At 35.4% G+C, this 18885-nt stretch overlaps 1 protein-coding gene across 6 annotated transcripts; it reads left to right on the forward strand.

Moving 5' to 3' along the window:
* Window positions 1–689: 689 nt before the first annotated feature.
* Window positions 690–15208, forward strand: LOC129891210 (lariat debranching enzyme). 6 transcript variants are annotated; one of them, XM_055966500.1, is made up of 12 exons: window positions 690–798; window positions 4161–4283; window positions 4870–5027; window positions 6894–7015; window positions 7238–7431; window positions 9462–9644; window positions 10702–10820; window positions 10898–11037; window positions 11721–11840; window positions 12688–12813; window positions 13252–13553; window positions 14877–15208. In XM_055966500.1, exons 2-10 carry the CDS (start codon window positions 4161–4163, stop codon window positions 12783–12785), a joined length of 1257 nt encoding a protein of 418 aa, XP_055822475.1. In that variant the 5' UTR covers window positions 690–798; the 3' UTR covers window positions 12786–12813; window positions 13252–13553; window positions 14877–15208. The 6 variants fall into 6 exon arrangements, with proteins under 6 accessions (XP_055822475.1, XP_055822476.1, XP_055822474.1 ...); XM_055966501.1 differs by having other exon boundaries at window positions 13344–13553; XM_055966499.1 differs by having other exon boundaries at window positions 13441–13553.
* The last annotated feature ends 3677 nt before the right edge of the window (window positions 15209–18885 follow it).

Consider the following 18885-nt stretch of genomic DNA (forward strand, 5'->3'; position numbering starts at 1 on the left):
TAATTAACTCCTAATTAATTATTAACCACCCATCCGCCCTCTCCCCCTCCACCCCAATCGTCTTCTCCACCAAAATGGAGAGAAACATTCTTCTTCTTCTTAATGGGTTTTGAAAGAAAAAAAATTAAGATTCAAAATGAGTAAATAGAGGTGGATGTGAAGAAGAGAAGGGTAGGTGAGTGTGAAGAAAAAAGACGCGGGTTGGGGTGATTTTTTTTTTTTACTTTAATGGGTTTTGAAAGAGAAAAAATCAAGATTCAAAATGGGAAATAAATGGAGGTGGGTGTGAAGAAGAAGAATGTATGTGGGTGTGAAGAAGAAATGGTGTGAGGGTGGAGTGATTTTGTTTTTTAATTTTCTGACGCACTCTATTTTTTATTTTATTTTATTTTTTGCCACGTCAATTGTAGGGGGTAATAAATTTACTTTTAGATGTGTAATAGAATCGTCATAATAATTTAAGCGTGTAACTGATTTTTCGATACAACTTTAGAGGAAATTTATGCCTTTTTCCCTTTTTAATAAAATATATTTATTATAAAATGATAACACAAATTTATGAAAATTTTAAATAATTTTTCAAACTTGTAAATACAAAATAATATTTTTTAAAATTTAACTAAAATTTGAAAAAAATTATGGTCAACCGAAATTTGCCGAGAATAACTTGGCAAATATTTGCTGGAGGAGACCTAATTTCTACCAGGGTTTCTTCCAAGTGTGCTATTGCGTGCTTCTCTCAATTAATATCAACATTTTACATCGCCTTTCATCAGATTGTCTCTTTTATGTGTGTAGGTATGCATCTCCATCTATTGCGTGCTCAGTTCTTTTGGTTCTTCGTTTAATCGGTCGAATTTATTTCCTTCTTGTGCATCTTCTGTATGTTTTCGTATTTGAGCGAACTGAATTTGGGGGATTTTTGGTTCTTTGGAGGCCCTTATTTTTTGGAGCCTAAAGCCACTGCTTTAGTAGCTTTAGGGTTGAGCCGCCCTTGAGTAACACATGCAGGTTCACCTCACTGAACTGTATAGTATCAAATTCATAACCTTACTTTTACATTGTTGTCCTGAAGTCCCCATCAGATTTGACTTAGTTCCAAGTGTGGGATGGGCTAGGTCATACTTGCTAGCCTCAAAACTTGGTTGTGCTGAGTTACATGCATATGCACCGTCTTACAATCTGTGACTGTGAGTGCTCCTATTATGATTGTTCCAATTCTCTGTGATTAGCCATTTAATTTGAAGGTCATAGCACATGAACAATCTTGGATTATGAATCACATTTGGCCATTGCTAGAATGATAAGTACCTACTTTGTATTGCTAAATGGATAAAGGTTCACATAAGTTGTTCTGGAGAACTGAATGTTTAAGTGTAACTATTTGGAGTTTTGGGTAGACACCAAATGTGAGGTACTGCTATGTCTATACTGGAAAAGAATTTTGCTCGGAGTTGGGACAAGTATCTTTCCATGGCTTAAATTAGATTGTCTTAGATAATCTACTTATCCCGCCACACCCTTTGATGATTATCTCTTTTAATTTTTATTTCAAGAACTCAATTACTAAAACAATATCAACATTCCTATATTCGTGCTTGAAAAACGACCCCATCGGTCCGCTCGTTTTAATGGACATTCTTAGCCATCCTTTGAGGGTTAACACTTCATAGATCAGATGGTGAACTCTTTCAGAACCTTAGTTTCACTTGGTTGGGGTAGAGTTTCAGCCTGCCTTCTACCAAATATAAAAAACCTAGCGTTTCCTAACCTGCTGACATCCCCGTCGAAGAAATCACCACAATTGAAATAGGTAGTCCGTATTGTTATTAGATCTATTTCCATGTTTCGATCTTTCCATTTTTTTGACCATCTTCTCCTCCTTTATTTTGAAGTTCAATGTCGGAAATCATATTCTCAGCCTAACTAATCCTAGTAACACAGTAAACGTTGGAAGAACATAGGAATATGGATCCATATGCACCTGAAAGGGATGAAGTGACTCGTCTGAAAGGAGAGGGATGAAGAACTTGATCCGCCAAATCGCAGGTCTTAACTTTAAATGACTAACAATAACCTTTTATATATTTGTATATAATAGAATAAAGAAAAAGAGCAAGTGAAATTTATTGAAATAAAGCACCAAAAGGTGTGATTTAGTGATCAATGAAGTGGGTTGAAAACCACAAGGTCTCAGGTTCAAAACCCAGCAAAGACAAAAATACTAGGTGATTTTTTTCCATCTGTGCTAGCCTTGATGGACAGAGTTACCTCCTACCTGTTGTTGGTGGGCAGGTATCCCGTGGAATTAGTTGAGGTGCTTTCAAGCTAGCCCGGACACCATGGTTTTAAAGAAAAAGATAATTGAAATAAAGATGATGACAATAGCAAAAAGAAGTTCTAATACCAATATATTTGGTTCTTAAACTCTTAAACCAAACACCAAAATATATAGTTTTGAAATTAATATTTGTTCGGAACTTGGATCTAAAAGAAAAGGACTAACACGATAAGATTCTATCAGATGGAAACACTCTAGAGATGGAAGCCTTTCAGTTAACAAGCTATATATTAAGGAGGTGAAGGAGCATCCAGGCTGTAAGCTTGGCTCCTGGAAGCAGATTCAGGAGAACAAGGTGCCAGCCAAGATAAACTGTTTCTCTTGGTTGGTTGCCAAAAGAGCATGCTCCACATATGAGAGATTGAAAAGGAGAGGTTTCCATATTGCCTATTGGTGCTATCTCTGTAATGAGGCTGAGGAAACCAACAACCACCTGCCCTCCATTGCAGTGTGACAACACAATTGTTGAACCGTTTTCTAGGACTAACACATACAAAATGGATTATGCCTGAGCATACAACAAATCTACTTAGTTGCTAGATCAGTATAGGGAGGAGAAAATCTAAGAAAAAGTGGTGGAGTATGATACCATCATGTATTTGGTGGTCTATCTGGAAAGAAAGAAATAGCAGATGCTTTGGAAACAAGGCTAATTCAATTGAGAAAGTCAAATGGAACTGCTTGACTACTTATTTTTGGTGTAAAGAAGGAGGGACAGAAGAAGTTGCACAAATTTTAGATTTTCTAGGCACTTTGTAGTCTATTAGCCTTTTTGTTTTTTCTCTTGTTGGAACCAATTTTTGGAGGTCTCCAACATATCCTTAATGCTGAGGAATACAACATTACCTTTTCGAAAAAAAAAGGGACTAACACATATAAAGACTAAAAGCATGTTTGGATTGGCTTATTTCAAATGCTTTTAAGCCAAAATACTTTTAAGTACTTTGTAGTAATTGGGTAAGATAAAAAAGGTGTTTTTAAACACTTGTTTTTAAGCTAGAATGACAAAAATAAGTCAAAAGCCACAAGTTAGGATTTCTAACTTATGGCCTTTGGCTTATAAGCCTTAAGCCCATCCAAACGGGCTCTAGGATATCTAGTTATCCTAGATAAGGATGGACAGATTTTGAATATTTGTATGAAGTTATTGTAGATATAGTTTAGTACTCTTCACTTCCCTTAGGACTCTAAGTCCTCTCCTAGCTGCATATTTAAATATCGGATGTATCATTGATAGGGGAGGATTTAGAGTCCTAAGGGAAGTGAAGAGTACTAAACTATATCTACAATAACTGCATACAAATATTCAAAATCTGTCCATCCTTATCTAGGATTACTAGATATCCTAACAGGTTAGTTAAAAAAACTAGAGGGCCACAACATTCCCAGACGACCAAATGCCCAAATCAAATTTAAATATTATGTTATTCTAATATTATTGTTAAATAATACTTATTTAAATAAGAACAGACATCTAATTTGAGGTTCCTGCTTTTATAGAATATAGAATAGATAGATGTAGATTATTAAACAATACTTATTTAAAAGAAGGGTTACTCAGGTTATTTAGAATGATATTTAGGTCTTTCAACTTTTTAGATTTGAAGTTCCAACTTTTATAATAATAATATAGATAGATAGATATGGGTCTAGATTAAATTCTGAAAGTGTTAATTTGCATGAGCAGTTTGTTTAGTTTATTTCTTTGGTTGGCTGAGTAAAATCAGTAATGATGAGATAACCCTTACTTTTTCTTGTTTAGAATATCTATATATGGTTTTCAGTTGCTCTAATGGATTTTTTGGTTACTTAAATGCAGATGAGGATTGCAGTAGAAGGGTGTATGCATGGGGACTTGGATAATGTCTATGCCACCTTGTTGCATTTGCAAGAAGTTCAGAATATAAAGATTGATCTCCTTTTATGCTGCGGTGACTTTCAGGTAGATACACTTGTTCCTTGTTAGCTTTTGATGCATTTCTTATTTTTTGATTTTCCCGAACGAGTTAATAATAGATCAGGCTTTGGCTCATTTTTGTGTACATATACCACACAAGAATGATTACACTTGGATTTTGTTGTTCTGAATATCTATTTATAATTATTTTCGAAATTATGATCCATCCATTGGAAAATTAGGCTTTGGCTCATTCCTTTTAACAGATATTATTCTGATTAAGTGTGCTCTTCATTATTTTGAATTATTTTTCTTTGATACAACTCTTTAGTTTTTTTTTCTTTTCTGAAAATAGTAACAATACAACTCTTTAGTTTTGATCTTCTATGCTTCATGATGTTGGTAGTGAAATGCTTAATTTCACGGTTATATTGAAGACGAACATAACAAGAATAAAATTTGGGATAGCAGGGAGATTTCTCATATTAACTGATGAAACAAGTAACTAGACAAATTGTGTTTGGTCTTTGAATGTGTTGAGTTGGTCTGAAATATTGCAACAATTGAATTGCAAACACTTAAATCCTTGACTTGACTAGTACGAATTGAGATATTTTATTTGTGCAAACAGGCTGTTAGGAACAAGAAGGATCTGGAAAGCTTAAATGTGCCACCTAAATACCGGAGCATGAACTCTTTCTGGAAGTATTACTCAGGAGAGAAAGTAGCACCATTTCCAACTATATTTATTGGAGGAAACCACGAAGCATCCAATTACCTTTGGGAACTGTGAGTTGATGCCCATATATGATAACTGCAGTCAGTATTGCATGAGATTGTTACCCATGATTGATTATGCATTTCTGTACCTCATCTCTTAATCTGGAATGCCAAAGCATCTTTATCTGTGGTTTTTCTTTTATAGCTTTCTTGCGCTAGATCTTATTTGTGATGATATATAATCTTAATAAAAGCTGTTCAATCTTGAAATTAAAATGGCTGGTCAGCTGTCTTATATTCATCTGATGTAGTTGAAATTATCATGTTACCAGTGATAGATAACTGTCTTCTGCAATTAACTATTCAAATTTTGTTGTTCTTGTATTACTTGACATTCGAGTGTCTATTCACTGTCAAGTGCTTACAATAGTGACTTGGAGGAAATTTAAGAAAGATATCTTGAAAGAATTGTGAATGAGTTAACTGTCTTTGTATGAAGAGTTTGTGTTTGTGCTGTGGGGTGATTGTTTTAGGTGAACCAGTTTACTTGCTTACTCTTTAGTCTCTTGACTCGTGAATTGCTTTGATCTATTTATTTGCATATTTATCACTTTAAATTAAATGTAAATTAAGGACATGCAACTTACCGGTAGAATAGTTGAGGTGTGTGTTCATGTTGGTTGAGACACCACCGTTATGGATATACAACTTACTACAACAACAATTATGCTTTAATCCCAAACTAGTTTGGGTTGGCTATACATATCCTCAATATCCATTTTCCTCAATAATTTCATAGCACTAGAGGTTCTCCTTATTTTCTATTGACATACAAATTTCTAATTTAACTAGAAAGATATCTAGCAAACATTGGAACTAATGTAAATAAACTAATACAACTAAGCCTTAATCCCAAGTACCCCCTTTGTCCCAACTTATGTGATGCACTTTCCTTTTTGCTCTATCCTAATAAGAATGTTACCTTTCTATATTTAGAAACGATTAAACTTTAAACTTTCTATATATGCGTGAATGAGATGATTTATAGCCACATAAATATCTATGGCTTGTTTTAGACCACAAGTTTCGGAAGCCTTTCCACATTTCTTAAACTTTGTGCCCAGTTAAGTGCTTAACATAAAATGGGATGGAAGTACTAGTTGGTATCACCTATGAATCTTTTACCTCTATTGTGTTATTTTTTTCACTATGTTCTCCTGAATTCTAAGAAGTTTTGGATCTTTTTGGATAACTTTCCCACATGTTTTAGGTCTATCTTGTTCCATTTTAACACCTTCAATTACCATAGCATCACACCTTTCGACTGGTTCTTTTGGAGGTGTACGTAGAGCTAATCAAATCATCTTAGGCAATATTTTCTTGAATTATCCTCCATGTATGATCTTTGTTCCTTCTGTCGGATTTATTGTTTTTAAATGACCTCACGTCCATCTTAACTTCTGGCATTTCTACAACACTCTTAGGAATATGCAGGAATTTAGAAGTCCAGTGTTTACTCCCATATAACATTGCTACACCGACCTTATAAACTTTTTACTTTATTTATCAAAAGAACTTTTTTGTGAAACCAGCCTTTGAGGTGTTGCAACTTAGAAAAAAGAAAAAGAATATGAAGGATTTCATTTTCTCATAAGTTATTGTTTAGTTTACTTGAGGGACGAAGTGTTGAAGTCTGAAACCTGGTTTGATATGACCAGTCAAGTTGTATTTCTCCAATAGCATAATTCACCAGCCTTTGGATGCATGAGAAGGAGATTCTTTTACTGTCCATAGATGCTTTTTCAGTTATAGTTGATAAAGGTATGATAAGACGGAATGGTGAATGAGAAATAACATGAAACATAGGTACATCCCTTCTAATATGCTACTTTCCTCAACTTGCCTACCTAATACAATGATTTTTTGTGCTTCCAGGTACTATGGAGGATGGGCAGCACCTCAGATATACTTCCTTGGATTTGCTGGAGTAGTCAAGTTTGGCAACATTCGTATTGGTGGCCTTTCTGGAATTTATAAATCCCACCACTACAATATGGGTATGTTAGTCCTAGCAAATACTACCTGGATTTGGATATTGACATTTTGAATGTTGATGTGTTAGTGAAAGCAAACGTGTAGGTTTTGTCAAATACAAGTTGTATTGGTTGGCTAATTCACTGTACCTAGCTTCTCTAGATTTGTTACTGAATTTATGTTCTAAAAATGTGAAATTGGATTTACGTGACTGCTATATGTGATTATTGCCTGATATTGGGCAGGGCACTATGAGAAGCTGCCTTATAGTGAACGGGATATTCGATCGATATATCATGTTCGCGAGTATGATGTCCACAAGCTCTTGGAAATTGAGGAACCAGTTGATATCTTTCTTTCACATGACTGGCCTGTTGGCATCACCGACGGTGGGGACTTGAAAGCTCTTCTTCGTCAAAAACCTTTCTTTGAGCAAGAGGTAATATTGAGCAGGTTCACTTTTTCCATGGCTGATATACCTTGTTAGATAATGTCCTATATACAGATCTGCTTATCCTATTGGAAAATATCATACAACAAAACTACACCTCAGTCCCAAACAAGTTAGAGTCGGCTATATGAATCTTCATTTCTTCATTTAAGCTCATATTATATCATCATACTAAATAAAATAAAAGTGAAAATAAGTTAAAAATATATAGAACACTTAACTAGCATAGGTGTATGTTCAGAACCTATGCTTGTTAGATGTTCTACATCTGTTTAAGAAAATTTGACAGTCCATTTATGATGGATGATGACCCTATCTAGCCTCTTCCATATTCTATCTCCATGTCCCTTGCATTACACCGCGTAAAACTTGGTCGTGTGAAATCCAGCATCCCACATTCTCCTATACATGAAATTACGTCCCAGCTTTTCTCCCTTCTGTGTGGTCTGCGTCCTTTCTTTTCTTCAGCATCCACTATTGCATTAAAAACACCACTAATACACCAAGGGCCATCTACGTTCAAGTTTCAACCTCTCAAGGTATCCACAATGGTAGTCTCTGAATTTTTTTGTCTTGGAATATACCAGTCATCCAAAAAGGCTCATCAGTTCTCTTGAAACTCATTTTATGTGATGTCACTGGATCCTCCACTTCCTGCTCATTCCATGAGGTTTGTGGTGCAAAGGAATTTATAGGCTCCTCATCAGAGGAATTGCACTCTTCACCCTCCTTATCATAAATGTAAATCTCCTCGGCTGTCTTCTGAGTCATATTCACTAGAATCCTTTCTATTTGTTTGGGTTGTTTAGGGGTGTTCTGTGTAGGGCCTCCTTCAGTAGGCATGGCGATGGTGTGCTTGTTCTTCCTTCCATATTTTTTATGGTTAGATTCAGTCTTTTCGCCCTCTTGCATAATTATTTGTTGGCTCTGTGTCATTGAGATCCTTAAAGACAACCATCTGCTCCATAATCCATGCTGGGGCTCCAGAGATGAACCCTGAGGTCAATTTGGTGGACTTCCTTGCTCATGCTATTTTTTCAGTGCTTTGTGTTTTCCTTCTTGGTAATCTGGCGTTCCCTTAGCTGAGGTGTCATCTCTGTCAGATTCGTCGATCTGGCTCAACTGTTGGAAGGAGTTTTTAAAAGGAACTGGAGGTCCGATTTACCACAGGTATAGAGTGACCACCATGACAGAGTTGTTCTCCAGAATCTTTTGAATCTCCTCATTGCCCTTAGCCTATTTCTGCTGATCTAAGTTATTAGAGCTAGGCCTGACCACCCATTTCATCTTCTTTCTTTCCATGTTAGCTGTCAGCTCCTTTTGAATTCTCAATTTTTAATAGCAGGAGGATTCAATTGTACAAGTATAGAGTGACCACCATCACAGAGTTGTTCTCCAGAATCTTTTGAATCTCCTCATTGCCCTTAGCCTATTTCTGCTGATCTATGTTATTAGAGCTAGGCCTGACCACCCATTTCATCTTCTTTCTTTCCATGTTAGCTGTCAGCTCCTTTTGAATTCTCAATTTTTAATAGCAGGAGGATTCAATTGTACAAGAAAAGTATTCTTGTGGTGCGTTTTATCATGTGCAAGTATTTCAGCTCCCTACTGAAGTCTTGCGTAGAGCAGTACTATTTTGGTGTGTAGTTTGGCACTCCCTTGGTCGCTTGAACCGCCAACACCTTTAGTTGGTTGGAGTAGATTGCTTTACCACTGGAGCAACCTCAGTGTCTCACTTGTTTTCTTCCCTTTCTCATTTAAGTGGACAACTCCTTGGTCTAATATTTATTATCCTTTGACTTTCTGTTAATTTAGTTCTCTTCAGTAGGAATCTTCATATATGTTATGTTCACAGAAATTGTGTTTGTCATTTTTGTAGTTAGTATCTTTGAAACCATAAGTAACACTCATGTGTTTGTACATTTCTTTAATTTCTTTTCCCTCGTGTCATATTCGTCTTCTGAAGTGTAGAATTATATTCGTTTCATTTTTTCTGCCCTTTATATGTACTCTTTCAGATTCAGGAAGGAACTCTGGGAAGCAAACCTGCTGCAGAATTACTGGGAAAGTTGAGGCCTCCTTACTGGTTTTCTGCCCATCTACACTGCAAATTTGCTGCTTTAGTTCAGCATGAGAAGGATGGTCATTCCACAAAGTTTCTTGCCCTTGATAAATGCCTCCCTGGTAGAAAGTTTTTGCAGGTATTTCTCTGCACCTTGCTGTTTATTGAGTCAAGACCTTTTTATAGTTCGCACATAAAGTTAAGGCTGAATACATACACAACAACTTAAATTTGTCAGAATTTTTAATTTAGACACCTAAGCTAAGCATAAAACCTATTGAACACTACATCCAATCTCAAAGTGTGCCTATCAAACACTCATTGGTGACATGGAAAGTTGCGTGTTTATCACCTGAACTTGAGCGCATCTTTGCCGGGAAAAGTAGAGTTTTGTCAGAAAATTGACTTCTGGCCATTTTTTCCAACTTTTCTTCTTGTACGTTTCATGAGAAGAAGAAATACACCAGCAAATGATTTTTGTGAATTCTTCTTTGTTTTCTTACTTCTAATAAGTAGAGATCGGCTCTAGAACAATAGTACAAGTTTTTTAATTTCTTTCGTCTTCAGATTCAAGTGAAATCGCATCTTCCATAGTGCTGCCCATTAGACCCCTTACTCTTATACTATTCTTCTCTTCCTTTTACCCCAAAATCCTTCCCTCAAAGTCTTTGAAAACTGATTTTTATAACCCCATAAATCTGGAATCTATTGGACTTCACCGGAAAATATTGTCAAGTGAAATCCAAAATTATGTTTTTCCTCAACATCATTCTGCCAAATCTAGGAACGCCTTTGTGACCCGAGTCTGATTTTCTTTTCCTCTATTTCACGGGAACTTTTTTTGAGTCTCCAAATCTGAATTATTTCTTCTTCTCGGGAAAATGTCCTCATCGGAGAGGAGATTTACAGAAGTCTTTTCAGGTCAACTCAGTTTTTATTTGGCTTTTTGTTATCTTTGCTGACATGTCCTTTTATCATTGGTTTTACTTGCGAAGTCACATCAAGTGATTTTCACGCACTTTAAGTTGTTTAGACTTGTGAAATAAGTGATCAATAGACCCAATTTGACTTGAGTTAAAGTGTTCAATAGGTACAAATCTTAGTTCAAGTGTTTAAATTAAAAAAATCAGAAAAGTTTAAGGGGCCGCTATGTAACCGGCCTAAATTATTGTTGTGTGACTCACTGAGTTTTATAGGTTATTGAAATTGAGTCCGGACCAGGACATCATGAACTTCAACTTGATGAAGAATGGTTGGCTATCACAAGAAAGTATAATGCTGTCTTGCCCTTGACAATCAGGAATGCAAACTATAAGTACGTACATTTCATAGTTTTTTATTAGTATCATGTTTCGGAAAATCAGCTCGTAACTTCCTCCATTTTGATTGTAGTAATGTACATCTTGACATAGAACAGTGCCGCCAGTTTGTAAGAAATAAGCTGCGTACAAGAGGATCCAAGCCGTTTGAATTTGTTCAGACTGCACCATGCTACAATCCCTCTCAACCTGTCGCTGACGGTGTCTTCCATGGTGATGATCTATACACCAGGACATTATCTATGCACTTACTTTCTTATGTTTCATAAGCCGTGTTGTCAAAGGCGCACTTTAAGTGCGCTTAAGCCCTGAAGCGAGGCTCAAAACGTGTGTAGCACTTCGCCTCTCTTTATGTGCGCTTTAGTGTGGTCATCAAGGTTCTAAGGCAAACTTTTCCTTGCCAATGATCCTCTTTTGAAGAGGTGACACTAAACAATTGATATTTCACTTTATCATACCTTTTTTAAATTTCTTTGGTCATATATTTGTCATTCATTTTTATAATTATTGGTCTTGGACTAAACACATATATTTGTATCTTTTTCTCCCTTGTGCCTTTTTTCATAAAGCCCACACTTTATTTGCGCTCTGTACTTAAAGCCCCAATGGACCTTAGAGCTTTTTTGCGCTTTTCGCCTTTGATAACACTGGTCATAAGATGTTCTCTGGAGTCAATTGAGTCTGTTATAATCATCTAGAATAAAACTGAGTTTGTCCTGAACTATTCAACAAGTGAGATTGAAATTTGTCCAGTATAAGCTCACTGTTATCTTCATTTTGAAGTCTATGATACTGTTTAACGTAGTGCTAGTTCTTTTTCTTATCTAGTAGTATATTGCAAGATACTTTTTAGCAGTGTGGATGTTGATTCTCTCTCCTTTCTGTTTTGTTCACAGGTTTCTATAAAAACCCTCAGACAGAAGCTCTTCTACAGTTTCTGGAACTCGAGTATCTTCTCAATAAAATGCCAGAATCAAGGGAGCCTGCTGCAAGTCCAGCCTCATTAGTTTCAGGATGTAAATGTTCTTCCTCTGTTGTTCGTAAAATTATTTAGCCGAATGATTCATGATCCATTAGCTGTATTCACTCACACTTCTTGAAGTTTATGTACTACACTTTATTTATAAGACATAGAGAGAAGAAAACCAGAAGTTCTAACAATAGAAGTATGTAGTTGTCTACATTTTTCTTCTGGAAAAAATGATTCTCTGACATATAATATTGAACATTTCACTTTTCTTCCTGAAAAACATTTCTCTGATATAATAAAGAGCCACCTTAGATACAATTTAGTTTTGACCGTCGCAAAGGATTCAAATAGCTAGTGCAAGAATATACTGATGCTACAGCGTAAGCTCTGGTTAGTTTAGGAATATTCCATGTACATTAAGAATTGCCAAGCAGAATTCTTATATGTAATCCTTTTGAAGAGTAATAGGTTCTACCATGCGTTCCTTTACCTTTTACAACTTCTACGACTATTTAGGTGAGTCATAGTTTATTTCCTTTCATAAATTTCCTTTGTTGGTTGATTTTAAAATTGCATTACCTGCGGCCACCAGAGACCTGCAATTACATATTCTGCTGTGAAAACTGTGTATGTTACCGTTCATTCACTCGCATTTTCTTTTGTCAGCAATGCCGTTGTATACTCTATAAACGGGTATGCTATGCAATATAATTAAGTATAGTTGACATGTTTCTAGTATAGAGATATCTTGTTTAATAGAGTCATAACTTTTCAGTCTCCTATTTTTCGTTTTAATGTATATTTATATTCTAGAAGAGCTGCATGCTTTTTCTAAATAACAGTAATCTTCAATAAATTGGCTTGACTTTTACCTACTTTTGATGCATTTTCAGGTTCCTTTGATCATGATAGTGAAGATATACCCATAGATGATATAGATGATGTGGATGATACAGAAGATTTCAAAGAGGTTGACCCGGAAGATGCTTAAGAAGGATTAATCTTAAGCTCAGATCTTGGTACTTATTTTTGTTGGTTCCTTATAACAGTCGTGATTAATTTCTGTCTGTCAATAAATTTATGTAAAAGGTCGTTCCCAAAGAATTTCCACTATAAAGGTCTAAATGAAAGCTGCAGTTTTAGCAGTTTTAATGGGCAGCTTAACTTCACAGAATTGTTTGACATTTGAAACGCCGCCCCTTTTCCATTATTTTTGGCCATTTTTAGACCTTAGCTTCTTCTACTTTTGCTTTCACCTTGCTATGCTGAACCTTTGAGACAATGGGTTGGTGGTAGTTAAACCTTGAAGAGTTGATAACTAAATTCATCACCTTTGTCTGGATCACCAAACCCTTACTGGTATTTGAAGTAGTGCTGGTTTAATACCAATAGTGGAATGTTATGATTTTCTTACATTGGGCATAGCTGAATTGCATGCTCTCTTATGGTTTTCCTAGGCTGTGCACAATATCTTAGGCAAGATGGAAGTTGTAGGTAACATCATCACATGAGATGACATTCTGATAAATGTGCCCTATGATTTTGCCAGTATGAGCTGATGACTGTATTATAGTCAACCCTAAAAACCATCCCAATTCTTTTCGTGGAGAAAAGGTATGATCGAAAGAACTCATATTACTGCACAGATCCACTTACAGAGATTGCTCGACTTTAAAGATCATTGACTGTACCCAGCAAAAGGGATCAAAATCTATTTTCGCTGGCAGTGCTTCTGGGTCATCCAATTAACTCCAACAAGGTATATTAATACATGAGTATTTTCAGTTTTGTGATTGCTTATAGTCATCCATTTAGTTTTACATGACTGAAGCATAATTGAGTTGGTATTCACCAATTACTGAAATCAGTTTTCCTGTCCTGCTGAAAACCTGTGTTATGATTGGCTCTGATTGCTGTTACAGTATTATTGTACGGCATGAGTTGTGATATTAATTGGGGGAAAGTAAAAATTGTTTGTATTTTAGCGAGGCATGTGGTAGAGGCCTGGTATGTTTTTAAGTTCAGGACAATTCTGGTCTTGGTATGTTTTTAAGTTCAGGACAATTCTGGTCTTTGTAAAAATCAGACTACTAATTCCCCGTCTTTAGAAGTATGTGTGTCATGAATCTGATGTTCAATTAGTCTTAAACTTTTGCTAATATAACACAGTGTTATCAAAGGCGCGCTTAAGCCATGAAGCGAGGCTCAAAACGTGTTGAGCACTTCGTCTCTCTTAATGTGTGCTTCAGTGTCGTCATCAAGGTTCTAAGGCATATTTTTCCTTGCCAATGAACCTCTTCAGAAGAAATGATACCAAACAATTGATATTTTCACTTTATCATAATTATTTTTCGTTTTCTTTGTTCATATATTTATCATTCATGCTTATACATTATTAGTTTTGGACTAAACATATATATTTGTATTTTGTTTCTCTTTGCACTTTTTTTCATTAAAGCCCATGCTTTATTTGCACTTTGCGCTTAAAGCCCCATTGGACCTTAGAGATTTTTCGTGCTTTTTGCTTTTGATAACACTGATATAACATCATGTCAAGTAGAAAAGTATTCTCCCCTCTCCCCTCTCCCCTCTCCCCTCCTCCCCTCTGAAGCATGACTACTGATGCTAAGCTATTAGAGCCAATTATGCTGCGATACAGATAATTTTGGGCCTGCCTATGCCTGATGGTAAGTGATCAAAATAGTTAATGACAAGCTTTGCATTGACCCTTAATCTATCGCAACTTTCTGTTGAGTGTTCCACATCTGTCGAGGAAATATTATGTTCTCTCTGAACATGGTCTTAGATAATTCTCACATCATGAATTTAGGTTTTGAGATTGAGTTTTAGGTACAAGCTCCTTGTTACTTTCTTCTTTTATTAAACTTAGAAGCCGCAAAATGCAGCCAATGTAAAAACCGAGTTTATACTATGTTCGAAAAGTAGTATATTTAATAGAATGGGTAATCCTTGTCCTCGTGCAAGAATTGGAAATGGCTTTGGAGATCAATGTAGATTCAGAAGAGAGTTGTATGTTTAATACTGAAAATGCTAAATATTCACCTATTTTATTTGATTGCAGATTCCTCATTATTTGCCTAACTAGGGGAGGGTAACTGATTAGCTAAAATGGGCAACAGAATAGAGACTTGGTGAAACTGAAGACTTTTTGCTTTTTGCTTTTTGCTTCCCCTTGTCTATCTGTATTAGACTAACTAAAGGGACAATTTTTTTCCATGGTTGTAATTTGTAGCATGACGCATTAACATTTACAGGTTTATCTAGCAACAAAAGAAAAAAGTAGCAGTAAAAAATTCAGACTTCAGGTTGTACTAATTATCAGATCTTTGGCGTTGTTCTGCCATGCTTTTCATTCATTTACAATTGACGAAAAAGGCTGATGTTCAGTTATAACTCTAGCTTTTCATAAAGACTAGAAAAGTGAAGTCCGTGCTCTGGGGCTCAATCACCCTTATTTGAAATTAGTAGTTTCAGTTGCAACCATCGAAGGATATTGTGGAATGGAGAGGGCTGTTCCTCCCTTAACCAGAGGTCGTAGGCGCCTTGGGTATGCAAGAACCATTGGTAGGGAGCAATTCCCCCGAATGGAGTTCTATGCAGTGCTAATCCGGATATAATTAGGTTCCAATGTGAGTACCAGATGCTGGGTGGAAAATAAAAAATAATTAGTTTCAATTGCAGCGTTTTTAATTTTTAGAATGTGGCGTTATTTACATATTGTTTTCTTCTCTACTAATTATATTAAATGTCTAATATTAGAAATCAAATGTCATTTATAAATATAAAGACTGAGACATAATATAATCAAAAATGGATTAGTACTTAGTAACTATAAAATATGGTAGAATTTTGAATAATAAAACATAAGGTTTTAATTTACATATCTCTTTACTTCCTCAGTTCCTCTGATTCATATTTTCTATAACGTTGTTTTCTTATACTCGCCAGGTAAGAAATTTACTTATTCCTAAAAGTTATTATGATATTTTGATTATGTCAAAATTTACTTATCTAAGTAAGGGTATTTTTTTTTGGGGGGATAATGGTTGTAAACAAACATAAACTGTTGCATAGGCCAACTTGGAAGGTTGTATATTTCACTCCCTCCAAACCTCTCTACCCTCAACTTACTTTTAATGTATTATTGTGGGTGTTAGTAGCTTCGCTGGACCAGCAAGTAAACAAACACACCTACAAGAGCCGCATAAGGATGGAATTAAAGTTATACATGCCTATCTCTATTTGCCATGTAGCAGTTTACATAATTTATTTTAATTGTTTTTGTTAAATACTCTAAATATAGCTATTTATTATTGTTCATCATATACCTCCATTGAAGATTTTTGAGTAAGCTTAAATATTATCCATTGTTGCTGATTTGAAGAGGTAAGCTTTGATATTATTATTATTATTATTATTTTTAAAATTTCTTCTTCATTCTTTTAATTTCTTCTCCAAATTATTTGTATAAAAATTAGGGTTAGATATGAAAGAGGTAAAATTGAATTTGAATAAGATTTGTATAGATAATGAAGATTCAATGTTTATTACGGATCATGATTTCTTGCTCCCTTTAAAGACTTCTTGATCCGACAATAATTTTGAAAGAAGATTTTGGCTTTGGCCATATTATGGTGCAAAAAACTGAACAATATTTTTTGATGAAGGGATGATAAGATTGATGAAAGATCTAAGTCATTATTTTAAAGTTGGTGAAGAAAATGAAGGACATGAATGAATAATTAGTTTTCAAGGTGAAGAAAATAAAGGAGATGAAAGAAATGGTTACTTACAATGATAGTAAAATTGTCGAGACGATGAAGAATTTAATTGTGATGGAGATGAAAACGAATCTACATTTACTGTTAAGGAAATTGAAGAGCAATCTGCCTCAAGTATGAAGAAAAAGAAGCAGAATGGAAGGAGAGTTTGATTTTCATGATTATGAAAAGATTAAGCCGATGAGAAATGCGAAAAAAAGTGAATATGAAATTGGTTAATGCAAGTTGAAAACTTGAGGAATTGTCATGACCAATTGCCATAATAGTTGTTGTATGTTTCAAGTTGAAATCTTTTGTGCTGTGTTTCAAGACAAATTCTTGTTGTTTTTCAAGTTCAAGTTCAAATTCTTGTATAATTTTTGTATGTATCTCTTGATGTATGTTGGAAGTTGAAGAATTTGATTTTGTTCGAGTGAAACCTTTTGTGTTTGTGGTAAAGTTATTTCAATTCAAAATTTGTTGGAATGGACACAGGAGTACAAAATTATTGAAATGGCTCACATGTTATTGATATGAAACACAAATTGATAAAAGAAAAACATTCCTTCATATAAAACAAATGCAACAACATAAGTTCATTTAAAAATAGTGCACTCACTTCATAATGTTGTAATGTTCGGGTGCAACATCATAACTTCATAAAAAAACAACAATGTTAAACTACATTAGCTTGTTTGTCGAAAACTACAACATCTTAACAACACTATATCAATTTGTTTTTTAAATTATCAATATCTTAGCACTATTTTCATGGTTCCTTGAATTAAGAAAAAGGCATTTTTTCCTTTGATATCATTCAAACTACACTCTTTTATAGGATTAAAGCGATCGATGCAAAATACAGTAATCCAACTAGGTTGAGGTCGAATCCCACAAAGAGCGTATTAGAGTTCTTTTATAATTTGATGTTGAGATTCAAAGCAATAACTATTATTGAAAAATGGGATGGGGGGTGGGGGGGTATTATAATCTGCTAACTACTTTAACAATTTAGATTTTATTAATAAAAGAGAAAAACTAGGGTTATACTTCTTAGATATTAGAATTCAAACAAATACTTTGCTATCAATTCATTCAGGTGTGTTCGTTGTGAAAAATTGGCGAATCAATAATTCTTCTAAAGTGTAACACCTCAAAAATTTTCGAGTTAATACCCGAATCATTCTTCATATGCGTATAGTGTCAAGACCCAAGCTTAGGCCTAGGCGCGACACGACGATTAGAATCCTGGAGGACCCTAACCAAGCCTCTTAGCATATTATTCAAGAGTATACATAAGGTAAATAAGCAATATAAGTTAAAAAATAAGCACAGAAACATAGTTTCAAAATAGAGCATAAATCTCAAAAAACGGAATAAAAGACAACATAGAATCGAAACATCCAACATGCCTCTACTACTAGATGGGAGAACAAGACAAATTTCCAGCTCAACCATGACAACATAAGAGAAGTGAGATAGTCATATGACGCGATGAAAATAAAGTGTCTTGTCCTCGAAGCATAAGGACTCACCAACAATGAAAGTACACAAGCTCAGCTCTACTCACGAATAAGGGGTGCACGATGATGCATTAGTACATGGAATGCACTAAGTATGTGAGAAGTATGCATGAACAATAAAGACAGGACATAATCAATATGAAACATGGGATGCAAGTGTGACACCCCGGAATTTTTTTCGCAAAGACTCGAATATTTCTTCACGTGTGGGTAGACTCGGACCGGAGGACTTGTAATTCTACACATGAGTTAGGATTAATTACTAAGTAATTGAAGTGTGTTAGATGTGTTTAGGGGTCATAAGGGATCTCTAACACCAAGTCGAGTCCAAAGAACTCCAATCAATTAAGTTTTCGGACGAGTTAGTATAAGGGTCAACTTCAAACGACCATATCTCCTAGGATATAAAGAACTGGGTGGCCCACAACCTACCATATTAAAGGTATTTGAGTCTTCTTTCCAACGCCACCAAGAATATAATTTTTGGAGTTTGGAGTCAAACGTTATGGCCATTTTACTACAGACTAGTACTGCAGGAATTTCAGGCCTGGGCGAAATTTAGGCTTGGCGCTCCAGTGGCGCCCCACGCCACTATAGCGCCAGAAAACAGCCTCAGTAGTTTGGGGCTTGGAGCGACGCGCCACTATTAGATGTGCAGGGTTTTAATCCTATTTTGGCTTGTCGCTGCAGTGGCGCGATGCGCCACTATAGCGCCAACAAGGTTTTTGCCCAATTTTTTAGATTTTTGAAGAGGGGCAACTTGGACTTTTTCCCTAATTATATATAT

Source organism: Solanum dulcamara, chromosome 6 (assembly GCF_947179165.1).
Source record: "Solanum dulcamara chromosome 6, daSolDulc1.2, whole genome shotgun sequence".
Classification (NCBI taxonomy): Eukaryota; Viridiplantae; Streptophyta; class Magnoliopsida; order Solanales; family Solanaceae; genus Solanum; species Solanum dulcamara.

Bases quoted from the DNA above. Each gene is read 5' to 3' on its own strand.
- LOC129891210 (XM_055966500.1), top strand. From the start codon at position 4,161: ATGAGGATTGCAGTAGAAGGGTGTATGCATGGGGACTTGGATAATGTC. The intron at 7,016-7,237 runs GTATGTTAGTCC...GATATTGGGCAG, and splicing joins ATCCCACCACTACAATATGG to GGCACTATGAGAAGCTGCCT. The intron at 9,645-10,701 runs GTATTTCTCTGC...TGAGTTTTATAG, and splicing joins CTGGTAGAAAGTTTTTGCAG to GTTATTGAAATTGAGTCCGG.